We start from the raw sequence: 26,584 nt of genomic DNA on the forward strand, positions 1-26,584 counted from the left end.
TCAGAGCCCTACTGGACGACGGTGAGACCACGCCCTCATCCTCCTGGACCTCTCAGCCGGCCTTCAACACAGTTTGCCATTGCACCCTACGCACCCGCCTCCACAACGCAGGGATCTGAAACAAGGCTCTGGAATGGACCACCTCCTTCCTCTCCGACAGAACCCAGAGTGTCCGCCTCCCGCCTTTCCAATCAAAAGCCTCTGAGATCATCTTCGGCGCACCCCAAGGATCCTGTTCAACTTCTACATGGCACCCCTGGCCCACGTAGCCTGACTGCACAACTTCAACATCATCTCCTATGCAGACGACACCCAGCTTATCCTCTCCCTCAGCAAGGACCCCGTCACCTCCAAAACCAATCTCCACGAAGGAATGAAGGCCGTCGCTGAATGGATGAAGAGCAACCGTCTGAAGCTGAATCCTGACAAGACGGATGTCCTCATCCTCGGCTCCACCCCCTCAGCCGGAGACGACTCCTGGTGGCCGACCTTTCTGGGAGCAGCACCGACACCCACCGACCACGCACGCAACCTGGGGTTCACCCCCGACTCCACTCTCTCCATGACCAAGCAAGTCAACGCCGTCTCATCCTACTTTTTTCAACACCCTCCGCATGCTCCGCAAGATCTACAGATGGAATCCCACGTTAATAAGAACGGTTACCCAAGCCTGCGTCAGCAGCAGACTGGACTACGGAAACACCCTCTACGCAGGAACTTCAGCCAAACTCCTGAAACGACTACAACGCATATAGAACGCCTCTGCACGCCTGATACTCAACATCCCTCGCAACAGCCAAATCACACCCCACCTAAGAAACCTGCACTGGCTCCCCGTCAACAAAAGGATAACCTTCAAGCTCCTCCCCCACGCAGACAAGGCACTCCACAACACCGGACCAGCATACCTAAAAACACGACTCACCTTCTACACCCCGAACCGCCAACTCCGCTCAGCTGATCTCCCACTCGCTACCGTCCCCTGCATCCGAAGAGCAACCACCGGCGGCAGATCGTTCTCCTACCTCACTGCAAAGACCTGGAACACCCTTCCTATCCACCTGCGGTAGACCCAGGACCTACTTACCTTCAGGAGGCTACTCAAGACCTTGCTGTTCGAGCAGTAGCAGCACCCTACCCCCGTCCCCCAGTGCCTTAAGACCCTCACAGGTGAGTAGTGTGCTTTATAAATGCTGTGATTGATTGATTAATTGACTTGATGTGCTGCTTACCCGGACTGTTACAATCTCGACAGAAACTTTTAAAGCCAATATGGCTACGTAAAGGAGCTCGGACAGTGAAAGAAGCAGTCTCGGTTCTATTTTCGTGTATTCTACCGGCTGACTTGGCTAGAATCGGGAGATACATGGCCGAGGTGCGTTCCAGACTTGCTGAAGAATAAGGTCTCGGCAACCGCAGAGGAGTTTTCAACCATATCAAGTGATCTTAGAGAAAATAGACTTGCTGTGGATGGATTTAGACACATTTAAAAAAAATGACACCATAATTTCTGTCACAATGCTTTATATATAACTCTTCGCTTTTTAACTTAAATTGTATTCTGCCAGAAATTAAATTGGTTAGAATCTCAAGTGAATTCTTTTTAACGTTCTCATTTTAAAGTTTTTTGTTATATTGCAAATGGTTTTAAGTAACTGTGCAATAATATTTTCATTCAGTCATTTATTCATCCTGTATCAGCTCACGTCTGTAATCTGTTTCAGGCTGGCGAGACTAATATTGCATACCTTATTCTGAAGTACAGAAACATAGTCTGCCACAAAATGTCTTAGGCTGCGAAAATCAAACCACATGAAACCTGCATTGTACTACCTTCAATGGCTCCTACTGAAGCTAAGAGCTATATATAAAAACAGTGTTGTAGTCGACAAGGCCACGTTGTAAAATAACTGATAGAACTTAGGTCGCCAAATAACTGATAAAACTTAGGTCTCCATTATATCTGGAGACAAAAACCACATGTAAAACAGCTCCTATTTACCGCCCATGGCCCAACAAACCTCACAATCAGATGAAGATGGCTCAGCCTCTCATAATGGAGGGGCTGGGTCCTATTATATAATTGATGCATTATGTGTTTTCCTTTGATTCCGGGGAAGGGCATTCAAACCTTCTACCATGCACCCGCCACAGTACTTCTCTTATTTGTTGAGAGACTAAGCTGAGCTTCAGGACTATGAAGCTGCTGTTAGGCAACATGTGGGCGCTTCACAAAGCAAATACATTCACAAATATAACAAACATGAAATTGGCCTGATGGGTTATGAGTGGTGTAATTCAATTTTCAACCACTCACTGGATCACACTCAGATAATTCTCTCTAAGCTTCACAAAAAGAATACACAACTTCTACACTCCGATCTTTGTATCAAAGATACTACAGACAGCAAATTGAAACATGACCGGTATATGTCTGTTCATGTTATATTACATGGAGAAATACCACCATCCTATTTGATTACTGCAGACACAAATCTGTTTGTGTGGTATGGCCAATATTTCCAACTAATTCAAACTTCACATTCAGAAATCTTTCCATGTCATGTCACATCAAATGTAAATAGTGGTGTTATAAATATTGCAAATATAAATCTCTTTAACCCCTTGGGTGCTGAGGACGGCCTGGAGATGTCCTCAGCCACAGTGGTCAAGTGCTGAGAATGGCTTCAGGCCGTCCTGGAACCCACACATGATCAGAGGCTGGCGCTCCCTCGAGGGTCCTCCCGGTGACATGTGTCCACAGGGGGTTGCAGAGAAAGTGTTCCTGCTGCCACCCCAACCCCCTCGTGTGGTGATATGTGTTTATTCTGAGCGCGCCAACATCATCAGATGGTGGATAGTGCAGGTGATGCGCTGAAAGCCATTTTCTTCCGAGCTCCAGGAGAGAGGATATAATTTTGGTAAGTCCCTCTGGGGGGGGGGGGGGGTGGATAGGGAGAGGGTAAGGGCCATACAGACACTTGGGGAAAGGAACGAGTGTTTTCTTTACCTGTGTCTCTATGTAGTGGATTCCTGCATCACGCTGGACGAGGGTGGCCCCTCTTTAGGGCAATATATTTCATTCATATTTCGCCACCCCCTGGGGGTTAGTTTGGTAGTCTGTTTCAGTCGATCGGGGGGGGGGGGTCAATATTTTTCTAGATGGTAGGGATGATATTTTTCATGAAATTGCGGGAAGCGATCCCCTGAGCAAGAGATGGACCCCTTGGGGGACATTTTTGTGAAGGAGTGACCCCTTGGTCAAGGGTCACTTTACTTGGGAGAGCTATAATATTTGTTTATTCAGCCCCCTGCCACCACTACCCCCCCGGGTAGACCAGCCGTTTTAGGACAATCAACCCTCTGGTGGGGGGGGGGGGGTAGAAGCCCACTAGACACCACCAGGGATTATATTTGTTGGGAAAGCAACCCCTTGGGCAAGGGTCACTCTTCTTGGGGGATAATTCTTTTTAGTATTCTGCCTCCCCAGAGGACAGATCAGCTGTTTTTAGGCCAATCTGTCCTCTGAAGGGGGGCAGAAGAGAATCCACATTGGGAAGGGTTGCTCTCCTTGGGTAAGGGGTATTCTCATTTTTGCATTCCGCGGTCACCCTTGAGTGCAATTATTTTTGGTTTTTGGTCTTTTTCGATTGGATTAGGCCTCAGAATGGGTGGTAACACTTCAGTCACCTGGGAATAAGGTTATGTATGCAGTTGGGGATTTGATTATGGGGTAAGGTTTGCTCCCATTTGGTGGTGTCTTTTTTGCTTTTATCATGCCTCCTTTTGGGGGAATATCAGTGTCTTTTGATTGATTTTTTGTTTGTATTTTAATTGTCTTTTCTTTTTTTATTGTAGAGCCAATTGTTTACTTTGTCTTGTTGATGAATCCTGTTTTTTGGTGCAGCTTTACTTTGTTGAATTGTGGTTGGTAGACAACATCCTTAGCCTGTTTGCATAATTGTTTTTGACTGCTATACTAATGTTTGAATCTTTTTGTGTGATTGTCTTTCAAAGTAATGTATTGATTTGTGCACCTAATATACTGCCCTGTAATGTGTGTAATGTTTTATTTTTCCCTTCCAGTGGGACTTCCACCGTGCTTGCTGTGTCTGTGCAAACTAGGCACAGTTGATCCTTAGTCTTGCTGTCTCTGGCAAGTGAGTAGTATCGCTTTTGAGTATATAGGTTGTTGTGTGCTTTGTATTGAGTTACTTTTTACTTCAAAATTACTGTATTCCAGTAGTTTAATTTTCTGTTTGATAAAGCCAGTTTGTTTATTACTCATTTTCCAGAGTGTTGGTAATTGTTGACTTATTTGTTGTGGTACTTTTAATAGCAAGGGTTATGGCTAACCACAGGATGACCGCTCAGCAGACAGTTGGTTGGTTTTTCGAATCTTCCTCTCACCCTGGTTCTAAGACTGCCTCTGCATCTGAGGCAGAGGACAAAGTTCAAGGTTTTGACAATGAATTTTCTGTCAGAGAGGAATCATCTGATGATAAAGCCCCTATCCGTGAAGAGGAAGTGCTTCCTTTAGAGGAGGATACTGATATGTCGAAAATGCATCAAGAGAAATTTGGATTGCAGCCTGGGGCTGAGAGGTTTTCCATTGAAAATTCTGAGCTCTGGGTTGTCCCAAACATAGTGCAGACTTTACTGCCTTCCTTTAGCGGTGTTGTTGGGTGTAGAGTCAGTACTGTAAACATTTTGCCTATACGTTCTGGTCACTTGTTTATGGACAAATTATTTGTGGATGCGATCGCTGACCAGACTAATTTGTATGCTGAACAGTTTTTGAGGGACAATATTGCCAGACGTAAGCCCCACTGTAGAACTACTTGGTGGACTATGACAAATCTGGATGAGTGGAAGAAGTTCTGGGGTTTAACATTTTGATTGTATTTATATGGAAGCCATCACTGCCTTCATATTGGTCTAATAGTCCCTTGATGGCAATTGCCTAATTTCATGCAAACATAAAGCTCCATTTTGTGACAATGCCGCAGCATTATCACAGGATCACCTTGATTGTGAATGTCTTTAAAGATTCGGCTTGTCCTTGAAAATTTTGTTATTCACTTTTTCGAGATCTATGTTCCAGAGATAGAAATAGATGTGGATAGGTCTTTGGTCCAGTTCAAGGGCTGTTTTGGTTTCAGCCAGTACATTCCTAGCAAGAAAGCATTTTATGAGATTAAGATGTATATGCTGTCTGACAGTAGTTTTGGATACGTCTATAATTTCAGGGTTTACACAGGTAGGGATTTTTCTATTGACCCCCAGGTTGCCCATCCCCTTTAGGAGTCAGTGAAAAAACTGTGTGGCAGCTTGGAAGAGGATATTTTAACAAAGGTCACCATGTATACGTAGGTAACTTCTACACTGGAATTCAAGTGTTCTAGGAATTGTTCAAAGTAGACACAGTTCCATGTAGAACAATTGCTATAACCAAAGAGCTTGTATGTAAAAACAACTGCAGAGAGGCCAGTGCAGTGACTTGCGTAGTGATGAACTTCTAGCTGTGAACTTTTCAGACAGGAGAGATGTCCAGATGCTGACAGCGATTCATGATGAAAGTACTTCACTTGTGAATGTTTGGGATCAGGTTGTTGAAGGGTGAAAACCTGTGTGCATTTTAGACTACAAACTACACAAGGGTGGTGTAGATCTGAGGTTGGGGCCTTGCAGTGCTGCTCAAAAGTCATATTTTTGTTATAAGAAGTTTGCCGTTCATTTGGTAGCCTTCTATGCTCATGTTGTATGAAAGGATTGTTCTCCACATTCAAAGGACTATATTGAAATTTCCCAAGTTTTCTTAACACATTCCTCTCGAAACCCCCAAAAAGCTTTTCCTGTAAAAGATGTAGTCTGTTTCTGAAGAGGTGTGCGAAAGTAGAGTTGTATGTACTGCCATGAGTGCCGTTCTAATCTTGGACTATGCGTGCCTGCATGTTTTAAATAGTACCACATGAGAGTATAAGTGAACTGACTGGAGTGTATCGTTTTTAATTTTTTGTCAGTTTCACGGTTGGCGGTTGTTTGATGTATTTATTTACACCTGTTGTGTTTGAAGTTATAGTTGTTTTTCATCTCCTTCAAATTGGTGTGTTTTCCTGTTTGTTAAAAACAATTTGATGGCAGTGTGTCTAGATGGTGTTTGGCTGTCGGTATGCGAGGACTGGTGCTTGGCTGGCGTGTGCACGGACTGGTTTTTGGCTGGCTGTGTGCATGGACTGGCGCTTGGCTGGTGGCATGTGTGTACTGGCACTTTGCTGATGGTGTGATTGGATTGTGCTTAGCTGGCGGTGTGTGTGGCTGGCAGTGTGTGCAGACTGGCGTTTGGCTGCGAGTGTGTGTGTGAAGTGACCAGCAGCAATTCACTACACACAAGCACTGGAATCTGCAGAGCGTCGCAAATTTCTTGCCTCCCAGTGTTCCCACATATCTCCAGATAAAAATGGGAGCTCATCTGTGTGGGTGGGAATAGTGCCTACAAAAGGGCAGTGTCCAAGATGCGATGTGTCAACATCAACAAAAAAAATAGCTGCAGTTTTTCGGGTTCAGCAGTCACCTAGAAAAATCTACTGAACCCAGGAATTTCTGAAAATGACAACCAGGGAAGTACTGGGGCATCTTTTTATTGAGATAAATGAGATAATGCTGGATGTAAAGAATTTTATGGATTCCTGCTGATTACAGACATTTATGTCACAGAAATGCAAAGGGAATGTGAACTATTAGCCAAAAGGTAGATTTTTGCAAGGGGATTCTTGATAGGAAGACCTGGTCGGAGCCACATATATATAGGTGTGCTAGGTTTCTCTAGAAGTTAGGGCCCAAAATCCACAGTTAGGTACATTGCAAAAAAATGGTCAGTTTTCAGTGGAAAAATGTGATGGGTCCATGTCCGTCATAGAAAAGTGAGGAAAATTTGTTTTTAGTCAAAGTTTGAGGTTTGCAAGGGCCTCTTGTTAAGAAAACCTGGTGAGAGCCATGCAAGTCACTGTAATCAAGAACAAAGAGACCTCTCCTAGATCAAAATATATAGTAAGGTAAACACTCTAATCTTTGATTCAAAACATCATCATTGTCTCACACAGAAGGAATTTATTTGAAAAACATATGTCTTTTTATTATTATATCTTTCATTTTCTGAAGTGTTCATTCATTATTCCAAAATCAATAAAGACATCAATATATATATATATACTCTATTTACATTTCAAAGCATATGTGAAGAAAGCCCTCTCACAGCTTCAATACAAACACCAATCACACCCATCCAAACCATCATCAATCAAACCACTCAACAAAATATACAAAAAACACAAAAGAATTACAAAAAATTCACATTCATATATATACAAAAGATCAAACAAACAGGGAAGAAGCAAAAGGAAAACAAAACAAAGGCGCCGACGCGCGTTTCGGAACAGGACCGATATCCACCAATCCTTCGTCATGGCGCAAATAGATACATGCAGTTTCTTCAGTATCTTCTCACAACTTCAGAAGTATACCAGAGAGTTCAAATTCAAAGAATAATTTAATTAATTAAAATCGCATAGTGAAATGAAATCAGGGCTGCAGCTTCACATCCTAGTATTGAATCTTTCGAGAATATCTGCCGGGACAATGAGACAACTTATCAATAGAACTGATGAACATAATATAAGCTGCTGGAGAACTATCACCCAGAGAATAAAGACACCCGAATAAAGAAGTAACCAGAGAAAAGTTGAACGATAAAAATAGTCTGTTAGGAATGAGCTAAAGAAAAGAAGAAGGGAAGTATCACAGAGTATCCATAAATCACCACCGAGCCAATTAAGTTCAGACAAAGTCCCAGGAATAGGTGAAAAAGGACAACAAACCTCAACCATATTATAAAAATACAGAATGCATTCAGCCCGTGCACCAGACCTCCATGCATCTGGTGTGTTATCAAAAAAACACATACCCCTACCCTCAAACAGGGAAATAAATTGGCGATACACGTGTATAGGATTGTGCTTCACTGGAGGGCTGAATTAAACTCTAGAAAATATAAAACAGTGGTTAAGTCAAAGTGGACCCCAACTGAACAGCCTCAAGTTTTTCCTCGACAGTTATAAAAATATAGCCTTCGTTAATAAGTATTACTTCAAGTATTGAAATACCCTCAAACTTGCCACATATTCGTCGCCCCCACGTATTAGTGAGGATAGGCCCCACCTATGTGTCAAAGACTACGCTCTATACTCGCCTCAACCCGAGAGATAAATAAATAAATAAGGTCTCCTACATTGTTGCAAATGGCAGGCTAAATGATAGTATGGGACCTACCACAATCAGATAGGTCGTAATTAACGTCCGATATACACAACGATGGTTCAACATGAGATGTTTATGTTAGGGCCCATACTCCTGAAAGGGTCTGCCGGTGGAATGAACCTCCGAATCTGGGTAGAGACGGTATTGGCCATTTAGAGAAAACACTTAAAAAATCAAGGCGTGCTGCGAAGAGTGTAAAAATATTTTAATTTTACGCTACCTACAGAGGAAATGTGTATCCAGCCGATAATATTCGACTGGAAATGGTGGTCCAGTCAAGGTAATGGACAGTAGGCCCAGTTTCCTATGAAGTCCCCCGGCAATTAAAGTCCTGTAGCTACAAGGTAATATGGAGCACAAGGTCAAAAAGTAAGATGATGTCGGTAACCAAGCCCTGGCAGCGTAGGGGATACAAATTCTTCATAGAGTGGAACCTTACCGCATAGGGGTAGTGTGTCTCCTTTAGAATACTGATTGTAGGGGGTGGGTAACCCAATAAACCCTTGTGGGCTTGGGCAATTGTAGTATTACAAAGAGGATGCCTACAAGGGTTTTTTTAGAAGTATACATTTTTGCAGTAAGACACAGTCTCTATTGTTGAGACTTAAAAGCTGAATGAATCAGATACTGCTCTTGTTGTATTGTAAGCTGTTTCAAAACTCCATAAAGACTACCACACTAGCCCCATAGGAATTGAACAGTTGAAAACATTTAAACAATCAATGTAGTATTATTCACCAAATGAATCAGTAGAAAACAATGTAAAGCAACACGGACAAATATGATTTCATGGAAAAGTTATTATTTATATTTTGCATTCAAATGTAAAGGTACATAATCAAAAGTAATTGCATGTAAATCTTAGGTACGTGGAAAAAAACAAAACAATCCATTGGTACATAAGAAACAATCCAGTCTTTGAACAGATATATATAAAATTGACTTCTTTTTAAAAATAAAATAGAAAGTAAAAAAAAGAATGAAGACTTGGACTGGTGTGTCGACGTTTCGGTCTCACTGGTAGTATCCAAAGACCATCATCAGGACAAAAAGTATTATGCAATGTGGATGTCCCCTATGAGAAAAGTGATAAAATTAACATATATTCTTAAAACGTGTTGCTGACAGCTAATCATTTAAATACAAATATTCTGGATTTAACATTCCAAAAAATGACAGTAGCTTAAACTGGTCAGTGTGGTGACTAGGATGCTGGCTTACAAAGTTAAATTAGTGGCTTTCTCAAAGATATGAGATGAAGTAGAGACACACTTACTTCTAGTAAACATACGAAAAAGCTATGAATGAAGATGGCTGCAGCTCAGCCTAATGGAAGATATTCTATGTCAGAGGGTCATAGCCTATGGGAGACAAATAACTAATTAATTTAATTGCTAGGTTTTTGAATTAGATTATGAAGACAGAGATTGTTTGTGGGGTTCAGTTGTTACCTTAAAGGAGCGCCAAATCTCGCCTGTGGTTAAATCCGAACAGGTAATATCCTTGTGCTTAGTCTCAAGGTACAATTGCTGAAATAAATGGGGTATATGTTATGGCCTGCCGTATAGTTTTTAGTATCAAGAGACTGTATTATAATCAATAATTTTATTTAATACAAAGATGGAACGGTAGAACCGAGTATTTTCACGTTAAGGTGAGTCCTTTGGGTGATTGTGAATATCAGGCTGGACAACAATCCTAAATGGCATGAGCCTACATATTGTTCATAGTTAAGGACATGAAAGCTTTAATAGTTTTTAAGAGGATTGGTCATTATCCAAGTTAGGTTTTCTTTAGCAATAAAGTGTGCTGTTTTTAAAAAACGTTAATAAACGAGCATCAGAAGCACAAACAAAAGGCGAGAATAGTGTCAATATGCCCTACGTAAAGTTAAAGCAGTTCATAGCGTGCAGAGCAACATCTAGCAAAGTGCCACAGTCATTTGTTCAGTAAGACTTGGCGGTAACCTAAAGGGAGATTTCACAGCGTGCAGAGCAAAATCTGCAAACTGCCACAGTCAGCCGTGTAATCAAACTTGACGGTGACCCGACATAAAGATTTTTAACCAAAAAAGAAGGAACAAAGGCGGTGCAGCTAAACTAAAGGTCAGAAAGACGGCGCTCTACTTACTTCAAAAGAATTGCCGGCGTAGCATCCGCATAAACTCGTCAGCGTCAGAGCGAAACTGATGCGACAGAGAAGCCAATCAGACAGGGGTTTATACAGAGTTAGAGTAACGCGTCATAGTCACGTGACCGCGCTATGGGTTAGGATGATACTAAGTTGCTACAAACTGTAGCCATATTGATACGGTCGCTGTATTATGTTAAATGTGGGAACATATGTTTGGACCACGTTTTAAAAGGGACACTTTTTAGCGAAACACCTTTTAAAGAAACATTATTAGGATGATTAAGTGATCAAGAAAAGAAATAAAATCCTATTCACGTGTCAAACTGTTTGACATATATCGTTACTGTTTCCTATTAACTATACAGTTAACGAAATGTGGAAGTCAACAGGATCTATCTCGCCAAATATGACAATAAACAGGGTCTATCCTACCAGACTCCTGTTGTATATGGTATTGCACAACGTAAGTCATAGTCACGCGACCGCGCTATGGGTTAGGATGATACTAAGTTGCTGCAAACGGTCGCCATATTGGAACGGTTGCTGTATTATGTTGAATGTGGGAACCCATGTTTAGCCGCGTTTTGAAAGGGACACTTATTAAAGAAACACCTTTTAAAGAAACATTATTGGAATGATTATGTGATCGAAAAAAGGAAATAAAATTAAGAAAAGGAAATAAAATCCTATTCACATGTCAAACTGTTTGACATATATCGTTACTGTTTCCTATTTACTCTACAGTTAACGAAATGTGGAAGTCAACAGGATCTATCTTAACAAATATGACAGTAAACAGGGTCTATCCTAACAGTCTCCTGTTGTATGTGGTATTGCACAACATAAGTCATAAATTCCATGTTCCTGTCGCAGTTGTGAAGCGCGCACATTCTACAAATAAAACATTCTACAAATAAAACTGTACAGTTATGACAAACAGAAAAAATGTCATTCATATACTCGTATGTCACAACATAGTGGTAAGATGTATAGACAGAACAGCAAGGCATCTGTCGCAATGAAAATGCGCTCACATTCTCTGAGTTATATTACATAGTGTAGTAGAGAGTAACAGAGTAACAGTGGTGGCTGCATTGTAGAATCAGGTTATACAGGCTAATGTGTGCCACTCAGTGGAGGAGTTGAGGCCATTTTTAACATTGCCAGCAAACTCAATCCATTGATTCTCCTTTAGGGTCAAAAGCCTGTCAACATTTGTTTGTCTAATGGTTGGTTTGATTACTTCTATAACCCACCATTTGATCTCCTTTTCACTATGTTTTAGTTCAAGAAAGTGCTCAACAAGTGGTGCATTTTCTGTTTTACACCTAATTCTGGACTGGTGTTGTAAGACTCTTTGCTTGATCATCTGTGTGGTTTTGCCTATGTATGACATGCCACGTGGGCATTGAATGCAGTAAACCACATTTTGCGTACGGCAGTTAGAGAAGGTCTTAATTTGTATAGTTTTGCCGTTCAGATTAAATGATTTAATGTTGTCTGTGGTTTCACAGGCTGCACATTTGTTGCACTTGTAGTGCCCTGTTATAGGGGCCAGTTGTCTCATGTTATCCACCAGATTTTGATTTTCATTAACATATGCATGTACTAGTCTATCACGTAAATTCCGTCCCCGTTTGAATGAAAAGAGAGGTTTGTCTCTGAGTTCTGGTAATTCAGAGAGCAGTGGCCAGTGTTTCAGAACAACCTTCTTCAATTGATTGCTGAGAGTACCGAAGGTGGTGACACAGACTAAGGGGTTACCGGCATCACGTGTCCGCTCAGAAAGTAGTAAGTCACGGTTATTATACCACGCTCTCTTAAGGGATTGTTTAAGAAGTTTATTCGGGTAACCTCTTTCAGATAATTTGTTCTTCAAGATTTTTGCCTCTTTGAAGTAGTCTGTTTTCTTGGTACAGTTTCTCCTCAAACGGAGAAACTGACCAAAAGGTAAGCCATCCCTTAAAGCTTTTGGGTGGTGACTACTATACTTAAGAAGGGTGTTTCTGGACGTAGGTTTAGTGTAGAGGGTAGTGTACAGTGTATTTCCTTCATTCACTTTGATGGTAATGTCCAGAAAGTTCATCTGGAGGTTGCTGCTCTCTAGAGTGAAAGACAGATTAGAATTTCTTTCATTAAGCCATACATGGAAACACGACAACAGGTCTTGACTCCCTTTCCAAATCATGAAGACATCATCTATGTACCTGAGCCAACAGGATATGTTGGCCAGGTAGAGATTCAGTGCATGGTAAATGTGCTTTTTCTCAAATTCTGCAACATAGATATTAGAGATGTCTGGGGCAAAAATTGCCCCCATGGCCACCCCTTTGAGTTGTTGATAGTAAGTTCTTTCAAAGAGGAAGAAATTTTCACACAGAGGGATTCTGATGCATTCCAGAATGAAGTCAGTTGGTACTTCATGTGGTCTATTGCGGCTATCCAAAAGGTCTTTCAAAATGGCCAGCACCTCTAGTTGGGGGATATTCGTATAGAGGCTTTCAATATCCATTGTTACCAACAGTTCTTCATTTGGATTGAAGCAGTGGTTTTCAAGTTTATTAATGACTGATGTTGTGTCTTTAATATAAGTATCAGATCCTATGGCAAAGGGTCGTATAAAGTAATCAGCATACTCGGCTAATGGTTTAAGTATCGAGTTACACCCTGAAACTATGGGCCTTCCAGGTGGTTCAAAGATGTTCTTATGCACCTTAGGCAGCATGTACAAAGCCGGTACTGTGGGTGCTTTATTAGTCAGGAACGCTGTTTCCTTATCACAGAGCCAACCTCCATCTAAACCTCTTTGGCTTAGACTCAGAATTTCTTTTTGTAGTCTCGGTGTTGGATTAACAGATAGGCGTTTGTAATTATCCTTAACTGTCAATTGTTTAAGGACCTCTGTTCTGTATGCTGTTTTGTCCCATAGGACAATTCCTCCACCTTTATCAGCTGGCTTTATCACAGTATCTGATTGTGATTCTAGGGTTTTTAAAGCTGATAATTCATCCTTGCTAAGATTGTTTCTAGAGAAGGGCATCTTTTTAAAGAGGTTCTCTGTTTCTATCAGTACTGCTTGTTCAAAGGTCATGATTTCTTTTGCTACCAAGTTATTGGGCGGGAAGAAAGTCGATGGTGGGTGCAGACCTGTGAAATTTCTTTCCCTTTTGAATGTTTTTTCTGAAAAGTAATTTTTGAGTCTGATGGTTCTAAAGAATTTATAGAGCTCTAACTTGGTCTGGAATTGGTTGTTGCGGTGGGTAGGCACAAAGGAAAGACCTGCAGATAGAACTTCAATTTCAGGTTCTGTCAGTGTATGATTAGAAATATTGAATATGGGTATAGTACTGTTGCTATCTACCATTCGTAGTATTGGTTGCATGTTTGGCGCTGACCCGGGGTGTACTGGTTCCGAAAACATCCCCTTCTCCCACCTCTGTTGTTCCGGGGTCGTCCTGTTCTTCTCCTGTCCTGTCCTAAAAAAGGTTGTCGAGAGGTAGAGGGCTGTTGGTCAAAGTTGGATCTAGATTGACCTCCCTGTTCTGAATCTGTCTCTGACCCTGTTTCAGAGAAGGTTACACGTTTGTGTTGAAATTGTTGTGCACCTCTATGATTGTTATGAGGTTCGTAAAAGTCTTTTTGAAGATAAGGGTATGTCTTATCTTTATTATAGCTCTGTATGTCTTTCTGAAGTTTATCAGTCTTTTTTTGTGCGTTGAAAATTTCGAATTCTTTGATGGTTTGAGCAACTTTGTCTAAAAGCACCTTGGCGTTTGTGATGTTACTGTCAGAGTTGATCTTATTTTCAATGGTTTCAATTTCCTTCAGTAGAAGGATGATTTGTTTAGATGCAGTCTCAATACTGAGGACCATCCAGGTCCTTGAGCATTTGTTAGCCGCAAAGCTAAAGTTGGTTTTGAACTCGTTGTCATCTATAAAGATGATCGGGATGTTCCTGATCTGTAGACCAGTGGGAATGATGTTGTTGTTAAGACAATCGGTAAGAAATTTGGCATGCAACTCTGTTCTCACCAACTTTTTTTTCAATCTTTCAAGTTGAATGAGACCCTGTTTACTGTCATATTTGTTAAGATAGATCCTGTTGACTTCCACATTTGGTTAACTGTAGAATAAATAGTAAACAGTAACGATATATGTCAAACAGTTTGACATGTGAATAGGATTTTATTTCCTTTTCTTAATTTTATTTCCTTTTTTCGATCACATAATCATTCCAATAATGTTTCTTTAAAAGGTGTTTCTTTAATAAGTGTCCCTTTCAAAACGCGGCTAAACATGTGTTCCCACATTCAACATAATACAACAACCGTTCCAATATGGCGACCGTTTGCAGCAACTTAGTATCATCCTAACCCATAGCGCGGTCACGTGACTATGACTTACGTTGTGCAATACCATATACAACAGGAGTCTGGTAGGATAGACCCTGTTTATTGTCATATTTGGCGAGATAGATCCTGTTGACTTCCACATTTCGTTAACTGTATAGTTAATAGGAAACAGTAACGATATATGTCAAACAGTTTGACACGTGAATAGGATTTTATTTCTTTTCTTGATCACTTAATCATCCTAATAATGTTTCTTTAAAAGGTGTTTCGCTAAAAAGTGTCCCTTTTAAAACGTGGTCCAAACATATGTTCCCACATTTAACATAATACAGCGGCCGTTTCAATATGGCTACCGTTTGTAGCAACTTAGTATCATCCTAACCCATAGCGCGGTCACGTGACTATGACGCGTTACTCTAACTCTGTATAAACCCCTGTCTGATTGGCTTCTCTCTCGCATCAGTTTCGCTCTGACGCTGACGAGTTCATGCGGATGCTACGCCGGCAATTCTTTTGAAGTAAGTAGAGCGCCGTCTTTCTGACCTTTAGTTTAGCTGCACCGTCTTTGTTCCTTCTTTTTTGGTTAAAACTCTTTATGTCGGGTCACCGTCAAGTTTGATTACACGGCTGACTGTGGCAGTTTGCAGATTTTGCTCTGCAGGCTGTGAAATCTCCCTTTAGGTTACCGCCAAGTCTTACTGAACAGTTGACTGTGGCACTTTGCTAGATGTTGCTCTGCACGCTATGAACTGCTTTTACTTTACGTAGGGCATATTGACACTATTCTCGCCTTTTGTTTGTGCTTCTGATGCTCGTTTATTAACGTTTTTTAAAAACAGCACACTTTATTGCTAAAGAAAACCTAACTTGGATAATGACCAATCCTCTTAAAAACTATTAAAGCTTTCATGTCCTTAACTAAGAACAATATGTAGGCTCATTCCATTTAGGATTGTTGTCCAGCCTGATATTCACAATCACCCAAAGGACTCACCTTAACGTGAAAATACTCGGTTCTACCGTCCCATCTTTGTATTAAATAAAATTATTGATTATAATACAGTCTCTTGATACTAAAAACTACACGTCAGGCCATAACATATACCCCATTTATTTCAGCAATTGAACCTTGAGACTAAGCACAAGGATATTACCTGTTCGGATTTAACCACAGGCGAGATTTGGCGCTCCTTTAAGGTAACAACTGAACCCCACAAATAATCTCTGTCTTCATAATCTAATTCAAAAACCTAGCAATTAAATTAATTTGTTATTTGTCTCCCATAGGCTATGACCCTCTGACATAGAATATCTTCCATTAGGCTGAGCTGCAGCCATCTTCATTCATAGCTTTTTCGTATGTTTACTAGAAGTAAGTGTGTCTCTACTTCATCTCATATCTTTGAGAAAGCCACTAATTTAACTTTGTAAGCCAGCATCCTAGTCACCACACTGACCAGTTTGTTAAGCTACTGTCATTTTTTGGAATGTTAAATCCAGAATATTTGTATTTAAATGATTAGCTGTCAGCAACACGTTTTAAGAATATATGTTAATTTTATCACTTTTCTCATAGGGGACATCCACATTGTATAATACTTTTTGTCCTGATGATGGTCTTTGGATACTACCAGTGAGACCGAAACGTCGACACACCAGTCCAAGTCTTCATTCTTTTTTTGACTTTCTATTTTATTTTTAAAAAGAAGTCAATTTTATATATATCTGTTCAAAGACTGGATTGTGACGTACCTAAGATTTACATGCAATTACTTTTGATTATGTACCCTTACATTTGAATGCAAAATATAAATAATAACTTTTCCATGAAATCATATTTGTCCGTGTTGCTTTACATTGTTTTCTACTGATTCATTTGGTGAATAATACTACATTGATTGTTTACATTTTTTCAACTGTTCAATTCCTATGGGGCTAGTGTGGTAGTCTTTATGGAGTTTTGAAACAGCTTACAATACAACAAGAGCAGTATCTGATTCATTTAGCTTTTAAGTCTCAACAATAGAGACTGTGTCTTACTGCAAAAATGTATACTTCTAAAAAAACCCTTGTAGGCATCCTCTTTGTAATACTACAATTGCCCAAGCCCACAAGGGTTTATTGGGTTACCCATCCCCTACAATCAGTCTCTCAGCGCAGACAAGTTCTGCTGTGGGCCACTACTTAGTGGTTGAACAGGTAATCACCTGTATATCTTCTTTCTTGATGTCTGAAACAGAAACTCTTTCATACACGGAGGAATATGTCCAAAAAATAGCAGCAGGACCCTCTTTATTAGGTAACAAAAATACAGCTACACAGTTACCTTATGAGACTGATCTCATTCAACTTGAAAGATTGAAAAAAAAGTTGGTGAGAACAGAGTTGCATGCCAAATTTCTTACCGATTGTCTTAACAACAACATCATTCCCACTGGTCTACAGATCAGCAACATCCCGATCATCTTTATAGATGACAATGAGTTCAAAACCAACTTTAGCTTTGCGGCTAACAAATGCTCAAGGACCTGGATGGTCCTCAGTATTGAGACTGCATCTAAACAAATCATCCTTCTACTGAAGGAAATTGAAACCATTGAAAATAAGATCAACTCTGACAGTAACATCACAAACGCCAAGGTGCTTTTAGACAAAGTTGCTCAAACCATCAAAGAATTCGAAATTTTCAACGCACAAAAAAAGACTGATAAACTTCAGAAAGACATACGGAGCTATAATAAAGATAAGACATACCCTTATCTTCAAAAAAACTTTTACGAACCTCATAACAATCATAGAGGTGCACAACAATTTCAACACAAACGTGTAACCTTCTCTGAAACAGGGTCAGAGACAGATTCAGAACAGGGAGGTCAATCTAGATCCAACTTTGACCAACAGCCCTCTACCTCTCGACAACCTTTTTTAGGACAGGACAGGAGAAGAACAGGACGACCCCGGAACAACAGAGGTGGGAGAAGGGGATGGTTTCGGAACCAGTACACCCCGGGTCAGCGCCAAACACGCAACCAATACTGCGAATGGTAGATAGCAACAGTACTATACCCATATTCAATATTTCTAATCATACACTGACAGAACCTGAAATTGAAGTTCTATCTGCAGGTCTTTCCTTTGTGCCTACCCACCGCAACAACCAATTCCAGACCAAGTTAGAGCTCTATAAATTCTTTAGAACCATCAGACTCAAAAATTACTTTTCAGAAAAAACATTCAAAAGGGAAAGAAATTTCACAGGTCTGCACCCACCATCGACTTTCTTCCCGCCCAATAACTTGGTAGCAAAAGAAATCATGACCTTTGAACAAGCAGTACTGATAGAAACAGAGAACCTCTTTAAAAAGATGCCCTTCTCTAGAAACAATCTTAGCAAGGATGAATTATCAGCTTTAAAAACCCTAGAATCACAATCAGATACTGTGATAAAGCCAGCTGATAAAGGTGGAGGAATTGTCCTATGGGACAAAACAGCATACAGAACAGAGGTCCTTAAACAATTGACAGTTAAGGATAATTACAAATGCCTATCTGTTAATCCAACACCGAGACTACAAAAAGAAATTCTGAGTCTAAGCCAAAGAGGTTTAGATGGAGGTTGGCTCTGTGATAAGGAAACAGCGTTCCTGACTAATAAAGCACCCACAGTACCGGCTTTGTACATGCTGCCTAAGGTGCATAAGAACATCTTTGAACCACCTGGAAGGCCCATAGTATCAGGGTGTAACTCGATACTTAAACCATTAGCCGAGTATGCTGATTACTTTATACGACCCTTTGCCATAGGATCTGATACTTATATTAAAGACACAACATCAGTCATTAATAAACTTGAAAACCACTGCTTCAATCCAAATGAAGAACTGTTGGTAACAATGGATATTGAAAGCCTCTATACGAATATCCCCCAACTAGAGGTGCTGGCCATTTTGAAAGACCTTTTGGATAGCCGCAATAGACCACATGAAGTACCAACTGACTTCATTCTGGAATGCTTCAGAATCCCTCTGTGTGAAAATGTCTTCCTCTTTGAAAGAACTTACTATCAACAACTCAAAGGGGTGGCCATGGGGGCAATTTTTGCCCCAGACATCGCTAATATCTATGTTGCAGAATTTGAGAAAAAGCACATTTACCATGCACTGAATCCTTACCTGGCCAACATATCCTGTTGGCTCAGGTACATAGACGATGTCTTCATGATTTAGAAAGGGAGTCAAGACCTGTTGTCGTGTTTCCATGTATGGCTTAATGAAAGAAATTCTAATCTGTCTTTCACTCTAGAGAGCAGCAACCTCCAGATGAACTTTCTGGACATTACCATCAAAGTGAATGAAGGAAATACACTGTACACTACCCTCTACACTAAACCTACGTCCAGAAACACCCTTCTTAAGTATAGTAGTCACCACCCAAAAGCTTTAAGGGATGGCTTACCTTTTGGTCAGTTTCTCCGTTTGAGGAGAAACTGTACCAAGAAAACAGACTACTTCAAAGAGGCAAAAATCTTGAAGAACAAATTATCTGAAAGAGGTTACCCGAATAAACTTCTTAAACAATCCCTTAAGAGAGCGTGGTATAATAACCGTGACTTACTACTTTCTGAGCGGACACGTGATGCCGGTAACCCCTTAGTCTGTGTCACCACCTTCGGTACTCTCAGCAATCAATTGAAGAAGGTTGTTCTGAAACACTGGCCACTGCTCTCTGAATTACCAGAACTCAGAGACAAACCTCTCTTTTCATTCAAACGGGGACGGAATTTACGTGATAGACTAGTACATGCATATGTTAATGAAAATCAAAATCTGGTGGATAACATGAGACAACTGGCCCCTATAACAGGGCACTACAAGTGCAACAAATGTGCAGCCAGTGAAACCACAGACAACATTAAATCATTTAATCTGAACGGCAAAACTATACAAATTAAGACCTTCTCTAACTGCCGTACGCAAAATGTGGTTTACTGCATTCAATGCCCATGTGGCATGTCATACATAGGCAAAACCACACAGATGATCAAGCAAAGAGTCTAACAACACCAGTCCAGAATTAGGTGTAAAACAGAAAATGCACCACTTGTTGAGCACTTTCTTGAACTAAAACATAGTGAAAAGGAGATCAAATGGTGGGTTATAGAAGTAATCAAACCAACCATTAGACAAACAAATGTTGACAGGCTTTTGACCCTAAAGGAGAATCAATGGATTGAGTTTGCTGGCAGTGTTAAAAATGGCCTCAACTCCTCCACTGAGTGGCACACATTAGCCTGTATAACCTGATTCTACAATGTAGCCACCACTGTTACTCTGTTACTCTCTACTACACTATGTAATATAACTCAGAGAATGTGAGCGCATTTTTATTGCGACAGATGCCTTGCTGTTCTGTCTATACATCTTACCACTATGTTGTGACATACAAGTATATGAATGAAATTTTTTCTGTTTGTCATAACTGTACAGTTTTATTTGTAGAATGTTTTATTTGTAGAATGTGCGGGCTTCACAACTGCGACAGGAACATGGAATTTATGACTTATGTTGTGCAATACCACATACAACAGGAGACTGTTAGGATAGACCCTGTTTACTGTCATATTTGTTAAGATAGATCCTGTTGACTTCCACATTTCGTTAACTGTAGAGTAAATAGGAAACAGTAACGATATATGTCAAACAGTTTGACATGTGAATAGGATTTTATTTCCTTTTCTTAATTTTATTTCCTTTTTTCGATCACATAATCATTCCAATAATGTTTCTTTAAAAGGTGTTTCTTCAATAAGTGTCCCTTTCAAAACGCGGCTAAACATGGGTTCCCACATTCAACATAATACAGCAACCGTTCCAATATGGCGACCGTTTGCAGCAACTTAGCATCACCCTAACCCATAGCGCGGTCACGTGACTATGACTTACGTTGTGCAATACCATATATAACAGGAGTCTGGTAGGATAGACCCTGTTTATTGTCATATTTGGCGAGATAGATCCTGTTGACTTCCACATTTCGTTAACTGTATAGTTAATAGGAAACAATAACGATATATGTCAAACAGTTTGACACGTGAATAGGATTTTATTTCTTTTCTTGATCACTTAATCATCCTAATAATGTTTCTTTAAAAGGTGTTTCGCTAAAAAGTGTCCCTTTTAAAACGTGGTCCAAACATATGTTCCCACATTTAGCATAATACAGCGACCGTTTCAATATGGCTACCGTTTGTAGCAACTTAGTATCATCCTAACCCATAGCGCGGTCACGTGACTATGACGCGTTACTCTAACTCTGTATAAACCCCTGTCTCATTGGCTTCTCTCTCGCATCAGTTTCGCTCTGACGCTGACGAGTTTATGCGGATGCTACGCCGGCAATTCTTTTGAAGTAAGTAGAGCGCCGTCTTTCTGACCTTTAGTTTAGCTGCACCGCCTTTGTTCCTTCTTTTTTGGTTAAAAATCTTTATGTCGGGTCACCGTCAAGTTTGATTACACGGCTGACTGTGGCAGTTTGCAGATTTTGCTCTGCACGCTGTGAAATCTCCCTTTAGGTTACCGCCAAGTCTTACTGAACAGTTGACTGTGGCACTTTGCTAGATGTTGCTCTGCACGCTATGAACTGCTTTAACTTTACGTAGGGCATATTGACACTATTCTCGCCTTTTGTTTGTGCTTCTGATGCTCGTTTATTAATGTTTTTTAAAAACAGCACACTTTATTGCTAAAGAAAACCTAACTTGGATAATGACCAATCCTCTTAAAAACTATTAAAGCTTTCATGTCCTTAACTATGAACAACATGTAGGCTCATGCCATTTAGGATTGTTGTCCAGCCTGATATTCACAATCACCCAAAGGACTCACCTTAATGTGAAAATACTCGGTTCTACCGTTCCATCTTTGTATTAAATAAAATTATTGATTATAATACAGTCTCTTGATACTAAAAACTATACGGCAGGCCATAAATTATACCCCATTTATTTCAGCAATTGAACCTTGAGACTAAGCACAAGGATATTACCTGTTCGGATTTAACCACAGGCGAGATTTGGCGCTCCTTTAAGGTAACAACTGAACCCCACAAACAATCTCTGTCTTCATAATCTAATTCAAAAACCTAGCAATTAAATTAATTCGTTATTTGTCTCCCATAGGCTATGACCCTCTGACATAGAATATCTTCCATTAGGCTGAGCTGCAGCCATCTTCATTCATAGCTTTTTCGTATGTTTACTAGAAGTAAGTGTGTCTCTACTTCATCTCATATCTTTGAGAAAGCCACTAATTTAACTTTGTAAGCCAGCATCCTAGTCACCACACTGACCAGTTTGTTAAGCTACTGTCATTTTTTGGAATGGTAAATCCAGAATATTTGTATTTAAATGATTAGCTGTCAGCAACAAGTTTTAAGAATATATGTTAATTTTATCACTTTTCTCATAGGGGACATCCACATTGCATAATACTTTTTGTCCTGATGATGGTCTTTGGATACTACCAGTGAGACCGAAACGTCGACACACCAGTCCAAGTCTTCATTCTTTTATTGACTTTCTATTTTATTTTTAAAAAGAAGTCAATTTTATATATATCTGTTCAAAGACTGGATTGTTTCTTATGTACCAATGGATTGTTTTGTTTTTTCCACGTACCTAAGATTTACATGCAATTACTTTTGATTATGTACCCTTACATTTGAATGCAAAATAGAAATAATAACTTTTCCATGAAATCATATTTGTCCGTGTTGCTTTACAATGTTTTCTACTGATTCATTTGGTGAATAATACTACATTGATTGTTTAAATTTTTTCAACTGTTCAATTCCTATGGGGCTAGTGTGGTAGTCTTTATGGAGTTTTGAAACAGCTTACAATACAACAAGAGCAGTATCTGATTCATTCAGCTTTTAAGTCTCAACAATAGAGACTGTGTCTTACTGCAAAAATGTATACTTCTAAAAAAACCCTTGTAGGCATCCTCTTTGTAATACTCCTTTAGAATACGTCGCAACGTGGATCCAACGATGGAGCTGGAACGATCAAAGAACCAATCAACCATGCAAGTCACTCCACCCTGGATTCCCGGGGTGGGGCTAGTTTTAAAAAATGTGCATGCTTGCTACATTTCCCCAGGTGCTTGCTGAGCTAGGGCTCAAAATTCACAGCTAACCACTTTGCAAAAAAAAGTCAGTTGTCAGTGGAAAATTGTAATGTGTCCATATTACGTTTTGTGCCCTTTCTTATCACTACATACTAGGCCTACCCACACAAGTGTGGTTCAATTTTTATGGGGAGACTTAGGGGAACACAGAATAGTAGAACACGTGTAATTATCAATAGAATTTCTCTGCATTTGTGCATTCTAAATATAATCCAGTGTGTAGAAAGAAGTAATTTTGAGAAATGCCCTCTAATTCACATGCTAGTCTGGGTACCCACAAAGTCGGGAATGTGCAGATTACCACTGCTTCTAAACTTCATATCTTGTGCCCATTTTGGATACACCTAGGTTTTCTTGACTCTTTCTAATCTACCATATGAACTATAACAAGTGCGCAATTAAAAACCATTGCAAGGTGTAGCTCAGATATTTGTTCTTGGTACCTATAGGTCTTGGAAAACCCCAAAATCCTATACATCTCCACAACCAGAAGGGTCTAGCAGATGTAATGGTATATTGCCTTTGTAAATCGTCCATCGTGACAAGAAGGTTACAAATGAAAATGTTGTCTTAAGTGGACATTTTTTCCGACTCATTTTCAATATTTTTTTATTTCAACCGTCAGTTTCCTTAGGAAAACCTTGAGACATATTCAGGCATCTACACAAATTGCCTCTTGCTGAGTTCGAAATTTGTCTACTTTTCAGAAATCTGTAGCTCTCCAGGATCACCCGTGGGTTTTTACAGGGGTTCCCGACACAATCTATAAGTAGAATGGAAACACAGAAATTAGTAAAAATGGGCTGCCTCTTTGAAAAATGCTGAAAATTTGGTACAAAAAAAGGTTTTCTGATTGAGCTCTGCATGTTACTAAAAGCCGGGAAAATTGTGAGTTCAGCATAGTAAACAGAGTACTTTTTCAATCCCCTCTTCCCCCCAAACCTTACATTTTAGCTAGGTTTTGCCTATTTTCTCTGTCCCCCCAGGGAATCTTCAAACCCTGGGTACCTTTAGACTCCCAAGGATGACGGGGAAAAAAGGACGGAAATTAGGTGTGGATAGCTTATGTGGAAAAATTTTATGGAGTCTTAGAACTTTAGAACAACTTAAATTCAATCATCTAATAAAGAGCTCCAGACCTGGTTCATGAAGGTAGACGTACACTTTTGTGTAAGTTTACTCCTGCGGTAGTAATTTTTACTACTTTTTGGTATTCACAAACTAAGAGGGTAATTTTACAACTTGTGAAATTACTAGTAGCAAAATAACACTCTTAGTTTGTGAATAACAAAACAATAATAAAGTTACTACAGCCCATGTGAACTTATGCAAAAGTATAAATTGGCCTTTGTGGATCAGGCCCTATTATTCATGCTCTTAGAGCTTGATTCACAAAGGCAAACTTATACTTTGCAATAAGTTTAATACTGTATTGGTATTCACAAAAATTACGCTTGTTGGTTGTGAGCGCCAAAAATAGTAAAGTTACCACAGCAAGTGTAAGGAAGACTTAACCTCACAATAGCAAGGAAAGGGTGTCACCTGCCTACTGATGGTAGTAGAGCGTAGAAAAGTCTCAGAAATGGTAAGAAACAAAAACTATCTATGACGCACGAAAGAGAGTGATACAGAATATACAGAGAGAAAACAAGATACACAAAAAAGGCAACATTTATTAAAGATACAATCAATATGCTCATGTACACAAATACAAATTATCAACAGTTCAAGAGAGACTACGGATCCAAGTCATATATTGTGCTGAAAAGAAGAAATCAAAAAGGAACAAAATAATTTTTTGATCATTTTTTTGACATAAACAAATCAAGATATTTTGTCCCCACTTACAGAGATATCAGCAAATGGAAAACAAATTTCAGATGCATACAAGCAAAAACTCACATTCATAAAGCTACTCACTCAATCAAACCAACTTGCATCCAGCATTTATACAATAAATATATATACATATATACAACAAGGCTAGGACAGAGACCACAACAAAGTAGTATAGGTGGACAATAGGATCTGGGCATTAACTAGAGGTCCTTGTCCAAGGGTCTCAGTCCAGCAAGTGTGCACTTACACACAAGTGTAAATGTACCTTTCTGAATCAGGCCCTAAGAGAGGACATATGAGAGCGGGTAATTTCAATCCTTTGCTGGCAATTGTCCAATAGTACAGAGTAGCATATTGGAGCTGGGTATTTGTATGGTGAATACTCAGGAACACCATATGGAGATTATTCCACTCAAGAAGTAAATGGATGCACCAATGTTACAGCAGAAGTGGTGGTAGCAAGGTATATCAGGATACAAGCAGGTAATTGTCAAATTAATGTAAGGCATGAGACAGTATGAGGAAATACATTCATGAAGACTAAGGCCCTCATTATGATTGGTCTTGAGTGACAACTTCCCAGTGAGGTAAGGGGACTACTAGAGGTCATTCCAAATTGTCTGATGGCTCTGGGCCCAGAATGAATAGGTACTCTAACTGCAGATGTGCTAACTCTTAGGACAGAAAAACTGGACCCGTGTGGGATAGTGTGAGAAGCTTCTACAACCAGCTCCCACCCACACTGCTCTTGCGCAATGTGGAGGGAGAGCTGCAAATCCTCCTCCAGCTCTCTTCTCCCCTGCTTGCCTGTCTTTACTACCCACACCTTAAGCCTCAATAAATGTTGCATGGGGTATATAGAAGCAGATGTGGGAACAGTGTTCTCTTTGGAATAAGTGAAACATATGGATTTGGACCTGGTATTTTCAGATACAGTAGAAACAACTCATTATCACTGGATTTAGGTGAAACGATATTGATCAGAATCTGAGATTTCATCCACGGGTATCCTTAGACCTTAATCCAGAGAAGTCGAAATGAGGCTGTAAGTAGTACGTGGTAGCTGATAATTATTGATCAACTGATTATTATGTATTATAAATCTTGATACTTTTTGTAATTAATCACAATATACCTCTGCCAGGAAACTTGCAAATCTAGAAGTAACCATATTAGAGCGATTCAAATGATGTTCAAATTTCAATGTTATATGCATAAAATATTTACAGTCCTAAATATTCCATCTTACAGTAGCCAATATCACTTGCAATCATGAAAATTAAACAGTTGTTACCTGAGATTACGGTTGTAAAACTATAGGTTAAAGGCTTTCCTGGTCCAGCTGATGTGAAGCCCTGAATGTTTACTGTGTAGTTTGTTCCTGGTCTCCTCACTGTGTATTCGGTTACTGAGGAATTTACTGTGACATATTCTCTTTCCTGGAAAGTTTTGTTGTAGTCTCTCCAGGATGTGATGTTCAACTGGAATAGAAATGGGTGTTGGCTGAATATGGTCCATGGAAAATTATGATCATGAACATCTACTGCAAGTTACACCTAAAGTCTCATAAACTGTGAGATGTTCTTATTATTCTTCCAACCACCATCACGTTACATAATGGCTAGCTCTACTAACTAAAATCACAAAAAACATGCTTGAATCACATCATAAAATCAGTAGGGTCACTTCATAAAGACATTCAAGAGTACTGAAGTAGTTCTCCTACAGTGATATTTCATGTTCTTCTAAATGCCTGTG

The 26,584-nt window shown here is 39.8% G+C and overlaps 1 protein-coding gene across 1 annotated transcript in view; it reads right to left on the reverse strand.

Moving 5' to 3' along the window:
* The window catches only part of LOC147726126 (uncharacterized), a 689,775-nt gene that overhangs the window by 90,112 nt on the left and 573,079 nt on the right, over positions 1-26,584 (reverse strand). Inside the window, exon 9 of the mRNA XM_086960228.1 lies at positions 26,121-26,307. Coding sequence (XP_086816354.1) covers positions 26,121-26,307 — 187 coding nt within the window. The remainder of the gene's footprint in view (positions 1-26,120; positions 26,308-26,584) is intronic.

Source organism: Lissotriton vulgaris, chromosome 3_1 (assembly GCF_964263255.1).
Source record: "Lissotriton vulgaris chromosome 3_1, aLisVul1.2, whole genome shotgun sequence".
NCBI lineage: Eukaryota > Metazoa > Chordata > Amphibia > Caudata > Salamandridae > Lissotriton > Lissotriton vulgaris.